The sequence below is a fragment of the Urocitellus parryii genome, chromosome 3 (assembly GCF_045843805.1).
Source record: "Urocitellus parryii isolate mUroPar1 chromosome 3, mUroPar1.hap1, whole genome shotgun sequence".
Lineage (NCBI taxonomy): Eukaryota > Metazoa > Chordata > Mammalia > Rodentia > Sciuridae > Urocitellus > Urocitellus parryii.
In genome coordinates this window covers 18,008,389-18,028,022 of record NC_135533.1, presented here as the reverse complement: position 1 = coordinate 18,028,022, position 19,634 = coordinate 18,008,389, and the positions used below count along the sequence as shown (strand labels likewise).

Sequence of the window (19,634 nt, the reverse complement as noted above, 5' to 3'; positions counted from 1 at the left end):
TTATCTAGGGGCTGTGATTGAGGCTCAGTGGTAGAGCATTTACCTAGCATGTGTGAGGCACTGGGTTTGATTTTCAGCACCACATATAAATAAATGAATAAAATAAAGGTTCGTTGACATCTAAAAAATACTTTAAAATTTTCTATCTAATTTTATAAGGATTTAAATTATAGTCTTTATCACTTCTGTGCTTATTAAAAGTGCAATTTAAAAACGTCCCTTGGGTTCAAACCCAGTACCAAAAACGAAAACAAAACAAAACACCTTATCTTTGTTTAATTTGAAACATCAGAGTCTTAAGCTAGGTATCTAAATGGTGGAAGCAGAATGCTAATTACCTTTCAATATTCTTCTGTAGGAGGAATTTGAAATTTTAAAATATTTTTATTTGTTCTTATTAGTTATATATGATAGTAGAATGCATTTTGACATATTATACATACATGGAGTATAACTTCTCATCCTTCTGGTTGTACATGATGTAGGATTACATTGCTCATGTAATCATATATGCACATAAGATAGTAATGTCTGATTCATTATACTATCTTTCCTATTCCCATTCCCCCTCCCTTCCCTTCATCCCCCATTGTCTAACCCAAAGTACTTCAGTTGTTCCCTACTACCCCCCTTATTGTGAGTCATTATCTGCATATCAGAGAGAACATGTGGTCTTTGGTTTGTTGGGCTTGGCTTATTTTACATAGCATGATATTATCCAGTTCCATTCATTTACTAGCAAATGCCATATTTCATTCTTCTTTATGGCTGAGTAATATTCCATTGTGTATATATATATCACATTTTTCTTATTCATTCATCTGTTGAAGGGTATCTAGGTTGATTCCATAGTTTAGCAACTGTGAATTGAGCTGCATGATGTGGCTGTGTCTCTGTAGTATGCTGATTTTAAGTCCTTTGGTTATAAACTGAGGAGTGGGATAACTGGTAAATTGGTGGTATCTTGCTAGGAAATTTTCAAATGACACTCTTAGGTCATAGGAGATCATTGAGAAGTTTTGACCAGAAGAAGCATATGACCTACTTTGTGCATTTGAAAATCACCTGGGGAGTTGTTTCATTCAGCTTTCTCACTGCTGGGATGAAAGACCTAACCAGAACAATTAGAGGAGTGAAAGTTTGTTTGGGGGCTCTTGGTTTCAGAGGTTTTAGTCCATAGATAGCCAGCTTCATTGCTCTGGACCCAAGGTAAGGCAGAACATCATGGCAAAAGTGTGTGGCAGAGGAAAGAAGCTGGGAATGTGGCACCAGGAAGCAGAGAGAGACAACTCCACTCTCCAGGGACAAAATGAATATCCCAAAGGCATGCCTCCAATGACCCACCTCCTCCATCCACATCCTGCCTGTCTACAGTCACCACCTAGTCAATCCCTATCAGGGGTTTAATGCACTGATTAGGTTAAAACTCTAATTTCCCAATTCTTTCACCTCTAAAATTTCTTGCATTATTTTACACATGAACTTTTGGGGAATACCTAATATCTAAACCATAGCAGGAGCCCATGAGAAGGGAATGAGATAGAAATCAGGGAGACCACTGAGAAGATTATTACAAGATACCAAGTACTAGGCGATGAGACCTGCAGAGAAAAATGGCATAGGTAGCCGAGAAGAGAAAAAGAGTTCCAGAAATTTATGGGGTTGGATGAACAGGGATTTTCAATGGAAGGAAACTCCATATAGGGACTCCTGGCTTCTGCCTTTGACAACTTGGTGGATATAGATGTCAGAATTTTAGGAGGAAAATGATGACATAAGTTTTGGACACACTGATTTTGAGATGCCTGTGTGACAATAGAGAGTATACAGATAGATATAAAAATCTGAAACTCAGCAGAGAGGACCAGATTACAGATTAAAAATGGAATTCATCAGCAAACAACTGTCCCCTCACTCAGTAAGATTTCCAAGCGCTGGTAGTACAATGAAAAGGATAGAGGCTAGGGGATGACCCCAGGGGAAGAGCTGCCATTCATGGAGGGAAAGAGGAAGGCCACAAAGGAAGTTTAAAAAGAACTAAAAAGGTAGGAAGACGACAAAGAGTGGTGGTGCCCCAGGATCCACAGGAGGAAATAACATCGAAGAAATCCACAAAAATGCTTGTAGAATCTGATTAATGATCCAGGTGACTATACTGAGTATTTTCAGAAGGGGTTATAATGACAATATCCCAGTTGCAAAGGACTGCCAACTTGCACACAGAGGGAATGCTTGTAAGTGTGATGATGGTGACAGGGAGTGCTGGAAGTTCAAGAGAGCCTTTATAGAAAGCAAAGTCAGCTACATGTTTTGTGGGCTTAAAATTAAAACATTGTGTTTGGGGGGAGAGACCTGTAATAGTTGTGTTGAGAATGAAAATCTTCATTGAAAACTACTTCCTGAAAAATGACTTTGCCTATTCATTTTCTCTCTCTTTACTCCTTAAAAACACTTTCACTGTAGTTTGGCATTTGTCTCTATATCATAATGACTTTCAAAAAGTCACCAGTGACTTTTGTGTCTCCTAATTTACAATGTGTCACTCAACATTTTGTTTTGAAAGAATTAGTATGCCTAATAATCTTTTGGAGGGGTTAGGGGGATGTTGGGGATCCAACCCAGGGTTTCATACCTGCTAGGTAAGTGCTTTTACCTTTGAGCTACAAGTCCCAGCCCTATGCCTAATATTCTTCTTTTAAAATTCCTGATATTATTAACAACTACTCTATGATTTTACCTTTATTATATGTTTCTGATTTCTAACATTGAAATGGGAACATAAGCCCTATTTACTTCCAGCCTCAGAGGAATGTTAGTGAGTTGATAGAGACTGTAAGGTACACAGACCATCTCTGACATAAGTAGCCATAATTTTATTTTCCCAGTAAAACTGTTGCAGAGATTAAATGAGATAAATGTAAGTAAAGTCCTTTTCCTATTTTTCTTTTGTTGGTCTTGGGGATTGAAGCCAGGGCATTAAGCATGCTAAGCACAACTCTACCTTCCCAGCCTGATGCACACAAAATTTTTAATATCTGGATTTTGATAGTAAGGGGTAATGATTATATATTTTAGTTTGAAAATTAGCTAACTAAAATTTAACAAGTAAAAAAAGAAAGTTTTCATGGGCTTAGATAGAAAAACACTAGGTGATTGTGGGAAGCCGTTCTCACACGTGATTGGGTACCTCCCTGACTGGGTGTGAGGCGCTCCGTCTAGCTGTGTCAGAGCTTATCCCCACCCTTTTTAGGTGTGAGAGCCTGTCCGTGTGGGGGTGTGACTGACCATTGACCCTGACCTTAGAATGCTGTCCCCCTCGACCTTCATTGGATGGAATTTTCCCCTGCATTTCTTGTTCCCCAATAAAAGCCCACTCTCTGGCGTGCTCTTCCTCTCTTCTGCTCTCTCCTGCTGGTCTCTTGTGTGAACCTCACCACTACATCAGGTGGCTCGAGGCAGGAGCCGGGAACGGCCATCTCTTTGCTGGGCAAGAAAAAGGTAAATTGAGTTTATGTGTCGTTATTTTTTTATATTTATTTGTTTTTAAATATTTTTTTAGTTGTAGTTGGACACAATATCTTTATTTATTTTTATGTGGTGCTGAGGATCGAACCCACTGCCTCACACATGCAAGGCAGGTGCTCTGCCACTGAGCTATGGCCCCCAGCCCCTATGTGTCTTTATTTTGATCTCACTAGTTAACTTCTATGTTTAGAACCTCTAGTATGAAGCTAGCATGCTGGTCGCACAGCAGAGGTGATTATGAAATTATGCCTGGAATTTACTTCAGAATAATCTTCTTTATTGTGCAGTGGGGAGTGGAGGGGACTGTCCCTCTTTTTTTTTTTCCCCTCCCTGTACCAGAGATTGAACCAGGGCACTCTACCACTAGGCATCCATATCCCCAGCCCTTTTTATTTATTTATTTGTTTTTATTATATATTTATTAATTTGCTCTAATTAGTTATACATGACTGCTGCAGTCTGGCATCTAAAGCCTGTTTTACTGCAGCTGCCACAATTTGCCCTTGTTCATTAATGTCTCTGGCATCTAAAGCCTGTTTTACTGCAGCTGCCACAACTTGCTCTTGTTCATTAATGTCGCTACATAATTTAATATATGTGTTTAAATCTTCATGTTTCCATGGTCTAATGATATCTCTGCACCAACGATTCGCTTGGTCATAAGCCAGTTGTTTTATTAATGGCATTGCTTGTTCTGTATTCCCAAAAACTCTGGTAGCTGTTTGAATAAGCCTATCTACAAATTCAGCATAAGATTCATTAGTTCCTTGTATTATCTTAGATAATTGACCTTGTAAACCTCCATGTCCTTGTAAAGTCTTCCATGCCCTAACCACCTCTACAGCAATTTGTGAGTATACGCCAGGATCATATGCAATTTGTTGCTGCTGATCCTCATAAGGTCCCTTTCCTAACAACATATCTAGATTTCTCTGAGGATAACCAGCTGCTGCATTTCGCCTAGCTGTCTCCTTGCAAAATTCCTCATTGATTCATAGTATATGGAGTAATAATTTTATTGGGAGAAATTCCAAACACTCCCTTTACTGCTTTTATTCCTTTGAGTATTAATTGTCCTACAGCCTCAGGATACCTAGTAAGAATAGTGTTAGGAGAATAAGATAAATGTATCCATAATAATGGACCTTCTTGCCAAAATACTCCTGTAGGAATATTTTTTGTTGGTAGTATAATAAATAATAAAGGCAAACTTATATCAATTCTATCCAAATGCATATTTTCCATATATGTTTCAATGATTTTTAATGCCTTTCTTGCTTCAGGCGTTAACATTCAGGGTGAATTTGGATCTGATGGGCCTTTTAGGATATCAAATAAAGGTCCCAACTCTCCTGTTGGTATACCTAGATAAGGTCTTATCCAATTTATGTCTCCTAATAACTTTTGAAAGTCGTTAAGTGATTTGAGTTGATCTACTCGTATTTGAATTTTTGGTGGATGGACCATGGTTGAGGATAACAGAACTCCTAAATAATTAATTGGAAATTTTAATTGTACTTTATCTATTGCTATCTCTAGATTATATTTTTTAAATAAGTTTGTAAGTGTGGCATAACATTCTAGCAATGTGTTTTTAGCTTTGTGTGCTAATAATACATCATCCATATAGTGAAATATTTGTAGTTCAGGATTTTGATTTCTAAGTGGCTGGATTACTTTCTTTCTTTTTTTTTTTTTTAAAGAGAGAGTGAGAGAGGAGAGAGAGAATTTTTAATATTTATTTTTTAGTTCTCGGCGGACACAACATCTTTGTTGGTATGTGGTGCTGAGGATCGAACCCGGGTCACACGCATGCCAGGCGAGCGCGCTACCGCTTGAGCCACATCCCCAGCCCCTGGATTACTTTCTTAACATAAATTTGACACATAGTTGGGCTGTTAGCCATCCCTTGAGGGAGTACTTTCCATTCATATCTCTGATCAGGACCTTCATGATTCAGTGCAGGGATAGTAAATGCAAAACGTGGACTATCCTCAGGATGAATTGGAATTGAAATAAAACAATCTTTAATATCTATAACTAAAACATACCAAGTTTTTGGCAAAGCAGACAATTGAGGAATCCCCGATTGAGCAGGTCCCATAATAAGCATCTCATTATTAATGGCTCTTAAATCTTGCAATAATCTCCATTTACCAGATTTCTTTTTGATGACAAAAATGGGAGTATTATGGGGAGATACAGAAGGTTATATATGTCCTTCCGCTAATTGTTGTTTGACCAGATCATGGGCTGCTTGTATCTTTTCTTTAGTCAGGGACCACTGAGGAACCCATACTGGTCTTTCTTATTTCCAAGTAATTTTTATTGTCTCAGTGGCCCTTTCTGAAAATCCAACCCATGTCTGTCTGTTCCTTGATTTATTTGTATTGGTGCTGCTATAACTTGTTCTTGTTTTTCTAATCTTTTTCCTTTCCTAAAACTTTGTCTAGTCATAATAGTGGGTGCATTTTTATTGATGTTATTTGTTAATGTCAAACCTAATTGATCTAGCACATCTCATCCCCATAAATTTACGGGGCTGTACATATGGCTGTATAGTTCCTTCACATCTTTCAGGATCCTTCCAATCTAATAGCATTGCACTTCTGGCTGGGCACAATTCAGGAGCCACTTGTCAAAAGAAACGAACTTTATTTTTAGAACCACACAGGCCAAACAAAACAGCTCCTCAGGAAAAACCCTCAGAGCCCAACTGCCACCACCAGCTTCCCACAAGCCTCTCACACAAAACAAGCCTCACCACCTCCCACAATCCTCCTGCTCTTGAGGCCGATTGGCTGGGTCGCATGGGCGGAGCCAAAGAAGTCCCCCAATGAGCATTACCGCAGAGGAGCCAATCAGCTAGATGTTGCTGGGGTCGCTGTGAGCCAATCATCAGCTGGCAGTCTGAAAGTTTGCTGGCAGCTGGAAGTTTGCTGGGGCCCCTTCTGCTGTGGCTCTCAACACATGACAGTAGAAGCACTTTGACACATCATACACAAATGGGGTATAACTTCTCATTCTTCTGGTTGTACATGATGTAGAGTTACATAGGTCAAGTAACACACACACATAGGATAATAATGTCTGATTCATTCTACTACTATCATTCTTACCCCTCTCCTCCCCTCTGTCTAGTCCAAATTACCTCTTCTCCCCCTGCCTTATTGTGAATTAGCATGTGAATATAAGAGAAAACATTCAGCCTTTGGTTCTTTGGGACTGGCTTATTTTGCTTGGTGTAATAGTCTCCAGTTGCATCTATTTACTGGCAAATGCCATAATTTCTTTCTTCTTTATGGCTCAGTAATATTCCATCATGTACATATACCAATTCTTTATCTATTAATTTGTTGAAGGGCATCTAGGTTGGTTCCATAGTTTAGCTATTATGAATTGAGCTATTTATATTAATAGAGCTATTTATAATTGATGCGGCTGTGTCAATGTGGTATGCTGATTTTAAATGTTTTAGGTATAAACTGAAGAGTAGGATGACTGGATCAAATGGTGGTTCCATTCCAAGTTTTCTGAGGAATCTCCATACTGCTTTCCATAGTGATTGCACCAATTTACAGTCCTATCAGCAATGTATGAGTGTACCTTTCCCCCTACAACCTCCAGCATTTATTGTTGGCTGTATTTTTGATGATTACCATTCTGACTGGAGTGAGATGAAACCTTAGTGTAATTTTGATTTGAATTTCTCTAATTGCTAGAGATGTTGAGTATTTTCATATATTTGTTGATTGATTGTATTTCTTCTGTGAAGTGTCTGTTCAGTTCCTTTGCGCATTTATTGATGAGGTTATTTGTTTTTGTTTTTTTTTTTAGTGTTAAGTTTTTTAAGTTCTTTATATATCCCAGAGATTAATGCTCTGAGGTGTGTTTGGTAAATATGTTTTTTTCCCCATTTACAGCTGTAGGCTCTCTCATCAGGATATTGATTGTTTCCTTTACGGTGCAGAAGCATTTTAGTTTGATTCCATCCCACTTATTGGTTCTTGATTTTTACTTATTGCACTTTAGGAGTCTTGTTAAGGAAGTAAGTCCCTAAGCCGACATGGTGGAGTCTTGTCAGCTCTTTTTATTTTTATTTTTTTATTATTTTTTTTACAGAATTCTTAACACTTCTGCTAGAAGTGTATACCTTTTTTAAAGTATTTTATTTTTTTAGTTCTTGGGGGACACAACATCTTTGTTGGTATGTAGTGCTGAGGATCGAACCTCGGCTGCATGCATGCCAGGCCAGCGCGCTACCGCTTGAGCCACATCCCCAGCCCTTATTTTTATTTTTGAGATGAGGTGCCCTAAGTTGCTGAAGCTGGCCTCAAACAGAAGATCCTCCTGCCTCAGTCTCCTGTGTCCCTGTGATTATAGGGGTGCACCACCTGGTGCACGGTGCATGCCTGGTGCCTGTCACTTTTTTGAAGCCGGGTAATTGTTCAAATTTTGTATACGTTTGATAATTAATAAAAATTTTGACTTGGTATATATAACTAGTCAACACAATACAGTCAATTGAAGTCTTCCACTCCCCAAGACAGTAATGCAAGATTTAAGTTGAAATGCAGATAATGATCTGAATTTACGTCTAAGTGGGAGTCATTGTAATAACTAGTTTAAGATTATCTTTTTCTATTTCCACCTACTTCTTCCATGCCACCTAACCAACTTCACGCACCGCTTAATAAAACTACAAGTCCCAGGATGCACTGCACAGTTAACGTCAAGTCCAGGACCTCGCGTCTCCGAACGGGTTGCTCTTGCCCTATTTGAATGGGCATGGTCCTAGTGGAAACTGATGATTGTGACCCAGAGCCGATTTTGGAGTGTCTTGAACGGCCAGGTGGGCCGAGCGCGCCGTTTGGCAGGGGCGGCGTGGACACTTTCTGTTCAGGCGTCGCCGCGGGCGGCCTCGCCCTTTCCCGGGTCCTCCATGCGGCAGGAGGGCTCCTCAGTGCGCCTGCAAGATGGCGACGCTGTTGGCGGTAAATTCGGGTAAGTGCGGCCGAACAGGAGAGCTAGCGTGGGGCAGCGCGATGGTCGGTTGTGCAGGAGCGACCCGCGCTGTGCGGATCCTCGGAGTCCTGGCCCCCGCTGTGCGCGGTGCCTGCTTTGCCGCGGCTCTGGGCCTCGAGGCCCGCCCTCCCCAGTTTGAATGGCGCGCGTTGGCGCCGCGGCTCTAGCGCTCGAGTTGGGGTTTGAGCGTGGAGTCAGGAAGGCTTGGTTCTCAGTAACCACTTGTGCAGTCTGTCGCAGCCCCGGGCTGAGCCTGATTTCTCTCACCCCCTCTCCATTAAGAACCTGCGGTCCAGATTTCGTCAGCATACGCGTCAAGTCCCTGGCAGCGAGGCCAGATGACCCGAGATGACTTTTAGCCCTGAGCCGAGGTGGGAACTCATCCCGGAGCGGGCGTCGGGGTCTCTTACAGGCTGCAGGGACTCCAGGTTCTGAAATCCGCTGCCCAAAAGGTTGCCGCTTAGGTGGTGCCGGGAGCTCTGCAAATTCCTCCCAGCTCAGCGGGCGTGGTGCAGCCCTAGATACTCAGGTGTCTTTGAACCAGTGGACCTTGGGGATGACGTAGACTAGAAGATAGTAAAGGAACTATGGGGGTTTTAGGGTGGTCGTCTTTTGGTAATTTTGAACCCCGCCCCCCCTGGGGGGGCTGTTGAAAAGTGGGTGCATTTTGACAGTCACAATTCCGGAGATGCAGTACAGGCTTGTAGTAGGCAAGGCAAGATTCCAAAAGAACTGAGCAGGGCAGAATGGTCCAGAAAACATTCAGAATGTTAATGCCTCGATTGAGACTTTCTTAACTATTAAGAGATTATCATTGCGGCAATGTCATTCAAGAGAACTAAGACATCTCTTTCCTGGGAGTATTTTCTGCAGTCTTTTGTTGTTACTGTTTGGTACAGTTCTACTTTCACAGGACCATTACTTTTGGGAAGTTGTCTAACTATGAGTTTTGTAAATAAAACCATTTCAGAAATGCCCTAAGTTATTTTATAATAATGAGTTGTTATATTTATTGAGCACCTACATGCCCCAGAACTGGAGTGAGTGTAATATTTGCATTACCTAATCTAATGTTCTTTATGACCCCTGGAGTAGCTTCTATGAAATTTCTCACTTTATAGATTTAGAAATGAGACTTTGAGTGGTTGACTAACTTCTCAAAGTTAAAACAGCTAAACCAATCTTTTGAGCTTATGCTAGTGCATATTAGGGCCCAAGCACAACCTAATTGATCTTATGACAAACTTTTTATATTTATGAATTTGGCATTGAATTTACACGCTTAATATTGTAGATGCTGTCTTCTCACTAAATGTACACTTAAAAGCAAGGCTTCCATGTTATAACTCCTCCGGGGCTGTTGAATATGTTATAATTGTGGAAATGTCCACTTGTTTAGTATGTACCTTGGTGGGGGAGGTAACTGGGGATTGAACTCAGGGGCACTCAACCACTGAGCCACGTCCCAAGTCCTTTTTTGTATTGTATTTAGAGACAGGGTCTCACTTGCTGAGGTTGGCTTTGAACTCAGGATCTTCCTGCCTCAGCCTCCCAAACCACTGAGATTATAAACCTTTGCCACCACGCCGGGCTTAGTATATTATCATCAAACATAAATCATTGAAGGAAAGCAAAAAGTAGTTTCCAAAAGTTGAAGAGTATACATTGTGTAATAAAGCTTTGTGACAGGAGTGTTTAATTTGCAACCAAAAAGGAAACACTTAAAGGCATGGAGTCCAGGAGAATATCTTTTATTTATTTATTTTAAAAATTTATTATTGTTATTTTGTTTTTGTGGTGCTGGAAATAGAACTCGGGGACTCATTCATGGTAGGCAAGCACATTGCCATTGAGCTACACTCCTGGCCCAAGAGAATATGGAAAACAAACCAAAACAAAACAAAAACCGTTTTAGGGCCAGGCACAGTGGTGCATGCATGTAATCCCAGCAGCCTGGGAGGTTGAGGCAGGAAGATTGAGGGTTCAAAGCTAGCCTCAGCAAAAGTGAGGCACTAAGCAATTCAGTGAGAACCTGTCTCTAAATCAAATATAAAATAGGGCTGGGGATGTGGCTCAGTGGTTCAGTGCCCCTGAGTTCAATCCCTGGTTCCAAAGAAAGAAAGAAAGAAATCCTATTATGTGCTACAACAAAAATGAATCTTGAGAACATTAAGTGAAATAAGAGGGTCACAAAAGACATATTGTTTAATTTCACTTATATAAACTATCTAAAATAACCAAACTCTTAGAACAGAAAATAGAATGGTGGTTGCCAGGGACTAGGAAAGAGAGAATGAGTTGTTTAATGGGTGTATAATTTCAGTTTTGCAAGACAGTGTAAATATACTTAACAAAAGATGGTATTCCATGTTGGTTCTTTTTTAATTACACACACACACACACACACACACAAGCAACTTAAAATTTAGAGAAGGGAAAAAAGAATGAGAATTCTAAAACTTATGCTTGAATTTCAGCTGTATGAGTCACTAGTATTGTGAACTGTATCACCTGCACTGAGTAGGCATACTAGCAGCTTAATATGTAAGCCACTATTAATGTCATTTGACAGTTCTTCTGGTCAGCCCTGTCAGTACAGTAGTGACTGTTTCAGACCCTTTAAAGCCACTCCTCAAACCTTTAAATTCCAACCCCTATCTAGAGAAAATAGAAGCCAACAGGTATGAATTCTTTTTCATCTTCAAACCTAAAAATCTAAATGTATCTGCCTCCTTTTGAATCCGTTTCCTTCTGGCTTACCTAAGGTGAATCCCACTCAGATGTCCTTCTCCCTGTTATTTCTCTCTTGTATATTCACTTCTTGCTCTTTATTCTCCACTAACTCCCTCCTCTAGGTTGATGTTATGCTTTGCTCTAATTACTGTCTCTTGCTCCTCTTCACAGTCACACCTTTAAAAAGATTTGTCAGTTTTCACTGACTCCATTTTCATATCTTCTATTCCTTCATCCGTTCTAGTCTGTTCTCATCCCCCTAAACTGCTCTCAGTAAAGGTAATATGTTAGATTTCATACAGTCTAACAGACATTTTAAATCTTCATCTTGCTTGATTGTTTAGAGTAAGCACCAAAATCCTCAGCATGGGCTAGGAAGTCCTGTATAGCGCGGCAGTGGCCTCCCTTGCCAAATCCTTGTTGTCTGTTTCTAGCTCTCTTGGCCTTTTCTAGTTCTTTGACAGGGCAGTGTTCCCTCTTGCCTTGGGTCTCACTTGCTATCTCTTCCTGAAATGCATATCTTTACCTCTTATCCTCCCGAAAACTTCTACTTTTATTCTTCAGAATTCAGCCCAATTATCACTTCCTGAATCCTTCTCACCGCTGTAGTTGGTTCATATCCCTCTATTATGTGCCTCTTGTCCTGGGTACCTTCCTTCATAGTACTTAACACAATTGGATATTACATTTATGCACGATCGTATGATTGATGTTTCCTCATTACGCTATAAGATCATAGTACCTCATAGATGATGGATGAGTGAATAAAATTTGCTGGAGGTATCCCAAAATGTCAAGGAAAATAAAAATTTACACATTTAGTTGTTTAGGAAAGTTTATAACTCCTCTATTTTGTGGTGTACTGGGGATTGAACACAGGATGCTCTACTATTAAATAAGCTCTATGTCCCAGTTTTCATTATTATTATTATTATTTTTAATTTGAGACAAGGTCTAACTAAGTTTCCCAAGTACTTCTGTCTCAGTCTCTAGGGTTACAAGTGATACCACTACACTTGGCTAATTTTAATTAGTAATCTATAAAAAATTCTTAAAATTGATCAAACTGAAGATAAATCTTTGTCATGGTTACCTTTGGTGATGTGTTGATATTAATGATGAACTAAATAGGCTAGTACATGTGATCTGTGGGGTGTGTGTGTGTGTGTGTGTGTGTGTGTGTGTTTGATCTGTTATTGACTGCTTCCCCAGAAAAGGAGAAAGTGGAACTTTAAAGTTCACTGAGCTTATTATACCAATCATGTAAAATACAAGGATATTTATTAGTTCTGCAAAGGTCCTATTATATATTAAATATTTTAAGAGTACAGAATTAACTTGTCAGCTCTTTATCAGATTTCTGGAATACTTGTAAGCCATGCTTTGTTTGCCTAGGGGTCTTTTTTCCCCCAGTACTAGGATTGAAGCCAGTACTTTGTGTTCTACTACTGAACTATTCCTCTAGTCACTTTTTTTTTTTTTTTTTTTTGATGCTGGGGATTGATGCTTCAGCACTGAGCTACATCATCAGCTCTTTTTATTTTGAGACAGAGTCTCACTAAGTTGCTTGGGGCCTTGCTGAATTGTTGAGGCTGGCCCTGAATTTGTGGTCCTCCTGCCTCAGTCTCCCAGGTTACTGGGATTAAAGGTGTGTGCCACTGCAGCCAGTTTAGGATTATTTATCTTATTCAATGTGATTCAACCTTTGATGATCCTTGATGAAGCTTAAGTATTTTTAGGTAAATGAATTTGGCTGAGTTTAGACAAATTTGCCTGTGCTTGTCTAGATGTGATATTTTTAAAAAATTTTTTTTTTTGTGAGAGAGGAGAGAGAGAGAGAGAGAGAGAGAGAATTTTTTAATATTTATTTTTTAGTTCTCGGCGGACACAACATCTTTGTTGGTATGTGGTGCTGAGGATCGAACCCAGGCCGCACGCATGCCAGGCGAGCGCGCTACCGCTTGAGCCACATCCCCAGCCCCTAGATGTGATATTAATCTCTTCACTTGCCATGCTATTTACCATGTATTTCTGGCATACCTAAATTTGTCTTCTGAAACTTTTTCATTTTCCAAGTATTCTACGTGGAGGCAGTGTAACCTGGTGGTTTGTGCACATTCTGAGGCCAGACTATCCAGTTCAATTCCTGCTTATCCGGTGTGATGTCCAGTGATTGTTTTGACTTTTCTGCCTCAGTTTCTATATTTGTGATATGGAGGAATATATGGGTTGACCTTATAGGGCACTATAAAATAAAAATACATGTAGAGAGCTTAGAGCTGTGCTTAGTAGCACATAGCAAAAGTTCAGTAAGAATTACCCATTATTGGCTGGGTGTGGTGGTACACAACTGTAATCCGAGCAATTCAGGAGGATTGCAAATTTGAGGCCAACTTTGGCAATTTATTGAGACCCTGTCTAAAAATAAATAATAAAAAGAATGGGATTGGCTCAGTAGTTGGTGTTGATAGAGTGCCCTTGGGTACAATTTCAGTACTACCACCAAAAACAAAAAGAAATTTTTATTATATTTTATAAGTCAAAGTGTGATCCTTTTTATGTGACTTTTAAGTATTTCATGTTTCTATGCTGTTTGTTTACTTATTTAATTTTGCAGTGTTAGAGGTTGATGCTGTTTTTTTAGAGCTCATATCTCACCCACAATTAAAAAATAAAGTACATTTTTTCCAGCTTCTTAAACAAATTTTTTATTTATTTGTTTTATAAAATCTGCATTATTTTCCTATTCCTGCTTTTCTTTTGGATATTAGGAGGTGAGGAAAGGCACTTGAACTTTATTGAGTACCAGTGACATGGCAGGCATTGTATTGTGTTTATCTCATTTAAAAACCATGTAGCTCAGTGCAAGTGCTTCTGGTTTCAATCCCCAGTACCAATAAATAAATAAATAAATAAACAAATAAGCACTGGTTTCAACCCCCAGTATAAATAAATAAATAAATAAATAAGCAAACAAATAAATAAATAAATAAAAAAGAAAGGGTGCTCTGTGTCTAGTTCAGTGTAGAATGCTTGCCTAGCACATGTGAAGTACTTGGTTAGAATCCTTAGCATCACATAAAAACAAGTAAAAATAAATACCAGAAAACTATTAAAAAAAAGGAAATTGATATGACTAAGAAAACAGTTTGGAAAATGTATTTTGCTACTTCTAGTGTAGGTGCGTATATATGTATATGAACATGACTATATATATGTATATAAATAAAACCATTAAAAACCCTTTGCAGCAGATGACACCTCTGGTTTACACATAAGGAAATCAAAGCTGAAAGAGTTTATTTTTTCACTCCAGGTCACATAGCTAATTTAAGACCTTAAGTTATATTCAGATTTAGTCAGAATTTATTTGAAATTATGTTAAGTTAGGAAACATGATGGTTATATTTTACCTAAGAATTCTCCTAACTTGATTTTATATCAATGTTTGGCTTGTATATAACCTCTTATATTAAAGAGTAGCCACGAATGTGACCAACTTGTTTGGATGGTAACCTCACATTATTTTCCAAATTGTATGTTTTTTTCTTTGACGCTGGTTTTATTTATTCTTCTTTTTTTTTTCTTCAAGCTGCTAGTCTATGGGGTCCTTACAAAGACATTTGGCAAACAGTGGGAAATGCTCTTTGGAGAAGACAGCCCGAAGCTATCCACCTTCTTGACATGATTTTGAAGAAACACAAACCTGACTTCATCTCATTGTTCAAAAATCCAGTAGGAAATTTTCCTCTTGAATTTTCTTTTTTTCTCTTTTCTTTAAAGAATTGAAGGAGCAAGTAAGCTCTTAGTGCATGTAAATAAAATGTTACTTAAACTGTTCCAGTGATTCAAGTTTTTCTTGGAGTAACTATTGTCTTCTTTTTGTTCTCTATAGAAGTTACTAATGAGTTTATCTCCCGATAAGAGTTAAACTTAATAATATTTGAAGTTAGGAAATTCATTATATTCCACAAATACTAGCTGCCTTAGAATTTCAGACCTATATTTATTAATATACCTCAGCTGTAAGATTATTTCCAGACACACTTTAGCATTTTAAGTGTTCATAGTGTTATGTAATTTTGTTAGCTAATTCTAATGTATTATTATTCTCTGCATCTTGAAGTTCTTTGCAACTAGGAATAGAATATTTTGATGGAGGGGATTCAAATTTGAAAATCTCTTTTTCTTCCTCTCTTTCCTCCCTCACTCCCTTCCTTTCCTCCCTCCCTTCCATTCATCCTTCTTTCCTTCCATCCATCCTTCCATCCATCCATAGAAAAAGCCCTATCCTGGAGCCTGGGAGCCAGTTGAGCTGAGTTCCAGACTTGGGTCCATCACTATAGAGTTGTATGACCATAGACAAATTACCTGGATTATCTGGGTGTCAGTTTTCTTGTCTGTAAGAGCAGAGCTGGGTGAAATAATTTATGTAGTCTTTTTTTTCCCCCTTCATTTAAAAATTTTTTTGTTTGTTCTAATTAGTTATATATGATAGTAGAATGCATCTTGACACATCATATATAAAAAGGAGTAAAACTTCTCATTCTTCTGGTTATATATGATACAGAGTTACAAAGGTCATGTAATCATTTATGCACATAGGGTAATAATGTCTGATTCATTCTACTATCATTCCTTATGTAGCCTTTTCTAAGATCTAAAATTTTATGGTTTATGAGGTAATTCTGTGATGTATGTCCTTTGTTAAAATTTTTTTTTTTTTTTTTTGGAGGTGCTGGGGATTGAACCCAGGAGCACTTTACCACAGATTTACATCTCTACTATCACCCCCTTTTTAAAAAACTTCATTTCGAGACAGGGTCTTACAAAGTTGCTGAGGCTGGCCTTAAACTTGTGATCCTCCTTTATCAGTCTACTGAGTTACTGGGCTTATAGGCAAGTGCTGCCTGTGGCATTTGTTAAAAATCAAAGAATACAAATCAAAGAATCTTTTTGGAAATAAAACTATACCTTATATTAATAAACTCTGCTAGTAGTTTAATAATTCATATGTCCATTTATTATTTCCCATTTAAAAACCTTATGTTTTTATTAATTAGGTGTATATTTGGAAAAGTTCTTTAGAAACTTGAAAAATAGAATGCTGTTTGTGTGTTTTGTCTAAATTTTATAGTTCAGAGTTTAGCAGAGATAGTTTATTGAGAAGGTAGTATTAGAATTAAAAAGTTGAGGGCTGGAGATGTGGCTCAGCGGTAGCGTGCTCGCCTGGCATGCGTGCGGCCTGGGTTCAATCCTCAGCACCACATACCAACAAAGATGTTGTGTCCGTCGAGAACTAAAAAATAAATATTAAAAAAATTTCTCTCTCTCTGTCTCTCCTCTCTCACTCTCTCTTTAAAAAAAAAAAAAAAAAAAGGAATTAAAAAGTTGAAGTATTGCAAAATGTTACTTCATAAAGATCTAATTCCAGACTATCTTGGTTAATCTTGTTTTATCTGGGGTTTATCTTGTTACAGTCTGCATTATCATGAATATACTTCTATAGGTAATGCTGTAGGCCCTTCTCTCCATTTACTATTTTCATTACTTGATTACAATTTTATCATTCTAGCCAAAAAATGTTCAACAGCATGAGAAGGTTCAGAAAGCCAGTACAGAGGGAGTCGCCATCCAGGGTCAACAGGGAACCCGGCTTCTTCCTGAACAGCTCATTAAAGAAGCATTTATTCTCAGCAACCTTTTTGATATTGGGGAATTGGCAGCTGTTGAGCTTCTCCTTGCTGGTAGGTTGACATTTAACTGATACATTGATAAAGCAGTATAGAACTATTAAATTAGGCACTCAAAATTAAAGTATTTCAATGTTTGGATTCTAAAATAATTTCCAAGGATGTGGTTTACTTGACAAAACCATATTCAAAATATTTCTTTTTGTTTACCTTTGATTAAAGGGAAGACTTCAACTTAGTGATCAGAGTTGTTAAATTCTTAAGATAATTAATTAAACTGCATTACGGTAGGCTTTTACATGGTAACTTACTAGCAAACAATAATAGGTTGTTCTGGGTGTGATGGCACACACCTATAATCCCAGCAATTTGGGAGGATGAGGCTGGAGGGTTGCAAGTTTGTAGCCAGTCTCAACAATTTAGTGAAACCCTCAGCAACTTAGCAACCTCTTGTCTCAAAATAAGAAATAAAAAGGGTTGGGGATATAGCTCAGTGGTAATTTGCCTCTGGGTTCAATTTCCAATACAAGGGGGAAAAGAAAGAAGAAGAAATTTTATCTTCAGAGTTTTATAGCACAAAGCATTTATTGCCATAAAGGTAAGGTTACTTCTTTTTTTACAGGTTTTTGGATGAGGTGATTCGGAAAATGAATGACTAGGTCAAAAATAAGATAATTTCTATAATAATATTTGGAATAAAATAAGTTAGTGGGACATAGAAGGGGCAGGTTAGGGTAATTCTGTATCGCATACTTAATCACAGCTTCTTAGTTGATATTTGGCATGCGACCCAGTGATGAGAAGGTGGCAGCCCCAACCTATTGGGGAAGGCTGTTCCAGGCAGACTAAGCAGTAGGTGTTTGAGGTGTGAAGAAAAGGCCTGGTTAAGGGTAAAAATACCACTGGGCTGGAGTTTCATGAATGGGCAAGAGAGTTTTAGAGGATGAGGATGCAGCAAGAATCAGATTGTGTTGGGTTTTGTAGGCTATGGGAGTACTTGGATCTTATCTGATTGCAATGGGAAGTTGAAATATATATGATCCAGAATAACTGAGATTGGAATTTCTATAAAATGAGCAGGTTATTTTAATTATGACAGATGAAATGTGAAGAAAATACACACATTTTGAACCAGTGTTTAATGTCTAAAAGCATCTTGTGCTGCTGGGCATGGTGGAATATGCCTGTAATCTCAGAGGCTCTGGAGGCTGAGGCAGGGGGATCACAAGTTCAAAGCCAGCCTCAGCAATGGCAAGGCACTAGGCAATTTACAAAATAGGGATGGGGATGTGGCTCAGTGGTTGTGTACCCCCCCCCCCCCCCCCGAGTTCAATCCTGGTACCCTGCCCCGCCAAAAAAGTATGATGTGCCTACCAAAATTCTATTTGTTCTAAACTTCATTGAAGTATGATATTGAGAACGAGGCAGGTAGTTTTTCCTTCTGTGGGAAGGATGTTAACTGAACATGCTTTAGGTTTGAGTGTAACTCAGAACTTTCATTTAAGGAATATTTATTTTATATTTACCCTGTGTCAGGTCCTGTGATAAGATTCTAGCAATATGAAGATAAATAAAACTTCAACTAGTATAAAGGAGCATATAGTCTAGTCATGGAGAAATATGTGGAAACCATTTTGAAACAATTCAGTGCATGAATTCAAGTTTGTATGCAAACAAGTCCAGGTGTTGCAAAAATGTGGAATGAGGGACACTCAGGAAAGCAGAGGGCATCAAGCAGAAGACATCACCTGGAGGAGGGGAAAACAAAGTGATGAATTTAGGGAACTGAAGTGAGTGCAGAAGAGGAGTGATGGGGTAGAGAAGAAAGGTAGGAGATGAACTGAAAGACTGTGGAATTCTTTCAAAGGGGAGAGTAGGCTAAAAGGAGAGTGAGGGGCTGGGATTATGGCTCAGCGGTAGAGCACATAAAAATAAAGGCATTGGGTTGTGTCTGTCTACACCTAAAAAAAAAAAATATATATATATATATATTTTAAAGGCAGAGTGAACTTGTTGTATTTACTAAATTATTGTTGAATTTTCTTTTTTAGGAGAGCACCAACAGCCACATTTTCCTGGACTCACTAGAGGATTAGTAGCTGTTCTTTTATACTGGGATGGAAAACGGTGCATTGCAAATTCTTTGAAAGCCTTGATACAGTCCAGACGTGGAAAGACTTGGACTTTAGAACTCAGGTCTGTTTGCTTCTTGGGATTTCAGAGGTTAATTTGAGATTACCTGAAGAATTATAATTTTAAAAGTAACAGAAATTTCCATTAGTTTTTACAGTTTCAGTAAAATATGTAGTATAAGCTAAGCTTAGTAACATAGTTATTTTGTAAACCAAATAAAACAAGCAGTTTAAACTTGCTTTATTTGGCTTACAAATAAAAGTAATTATCTGGGTGCTGTGGCACCTGCCTATAATACCAGTGGCTCAGGAGGCTGAGGCAGAAGGATCACAAGTTCAAAGCCAGCCTCAGCAATTTAACGAGGCCCTAAGCAACTTAATGAGGCCCCAAGCAACTTAATGAGATTATCTCAAAATGAAATATAAAAATGGCTAGGGATGTGGCTCAGTGGTTAAGCATCCCTGCGTTCAATCCCTACTACCCAAAAGTAAAAAGGTAGGTTATAATTAATTCATCCTGGTTGTT

The 19,634-nt window shown here is 38.5% G+C and overlaps 1 protein-coding gene and 1 long non-coding RNA gene across 2 annotated transcripts in view; both read left to right on the top strand.

Annotated features, from left to right (window-relative positions):
* Positions 1-19,634, top strand: part of LOC113189665 (uncharacterized) — a 173,128-nt gene that overhangs the window by 69,979 nt on the left and 83,515 nt on the right. The window lies entirely within an intron of this gene.
* The window catches only part of Nup205 (nucleoporin 205), a 68,765-nt gene continuing 57,613 nt past the window's right edge, over positions 8,483-19,634 (top strand). Inside the window, exons 1-4 of the mRNA XM_026398568.2 lie at positions 8,483-8,529; positions 14,876-15,018; positions 16,859-17,030; positions 19,028-19,172. Of these exons, the coding sequence (XP_026254353.2) occupies positions 8,502-8,529; positions 14,876-15,018; positions 16,859-17,030; positions 19,028-19,172 (488 nt within the window). The 5' untranslated portion in view covers positions 8,483-8,501. The remainder of the gene's footprint in view (positions 8,530-14,875; positions 15,019-16,858; positions 17,031-19,027; positions 19,173-19,634) is intronic.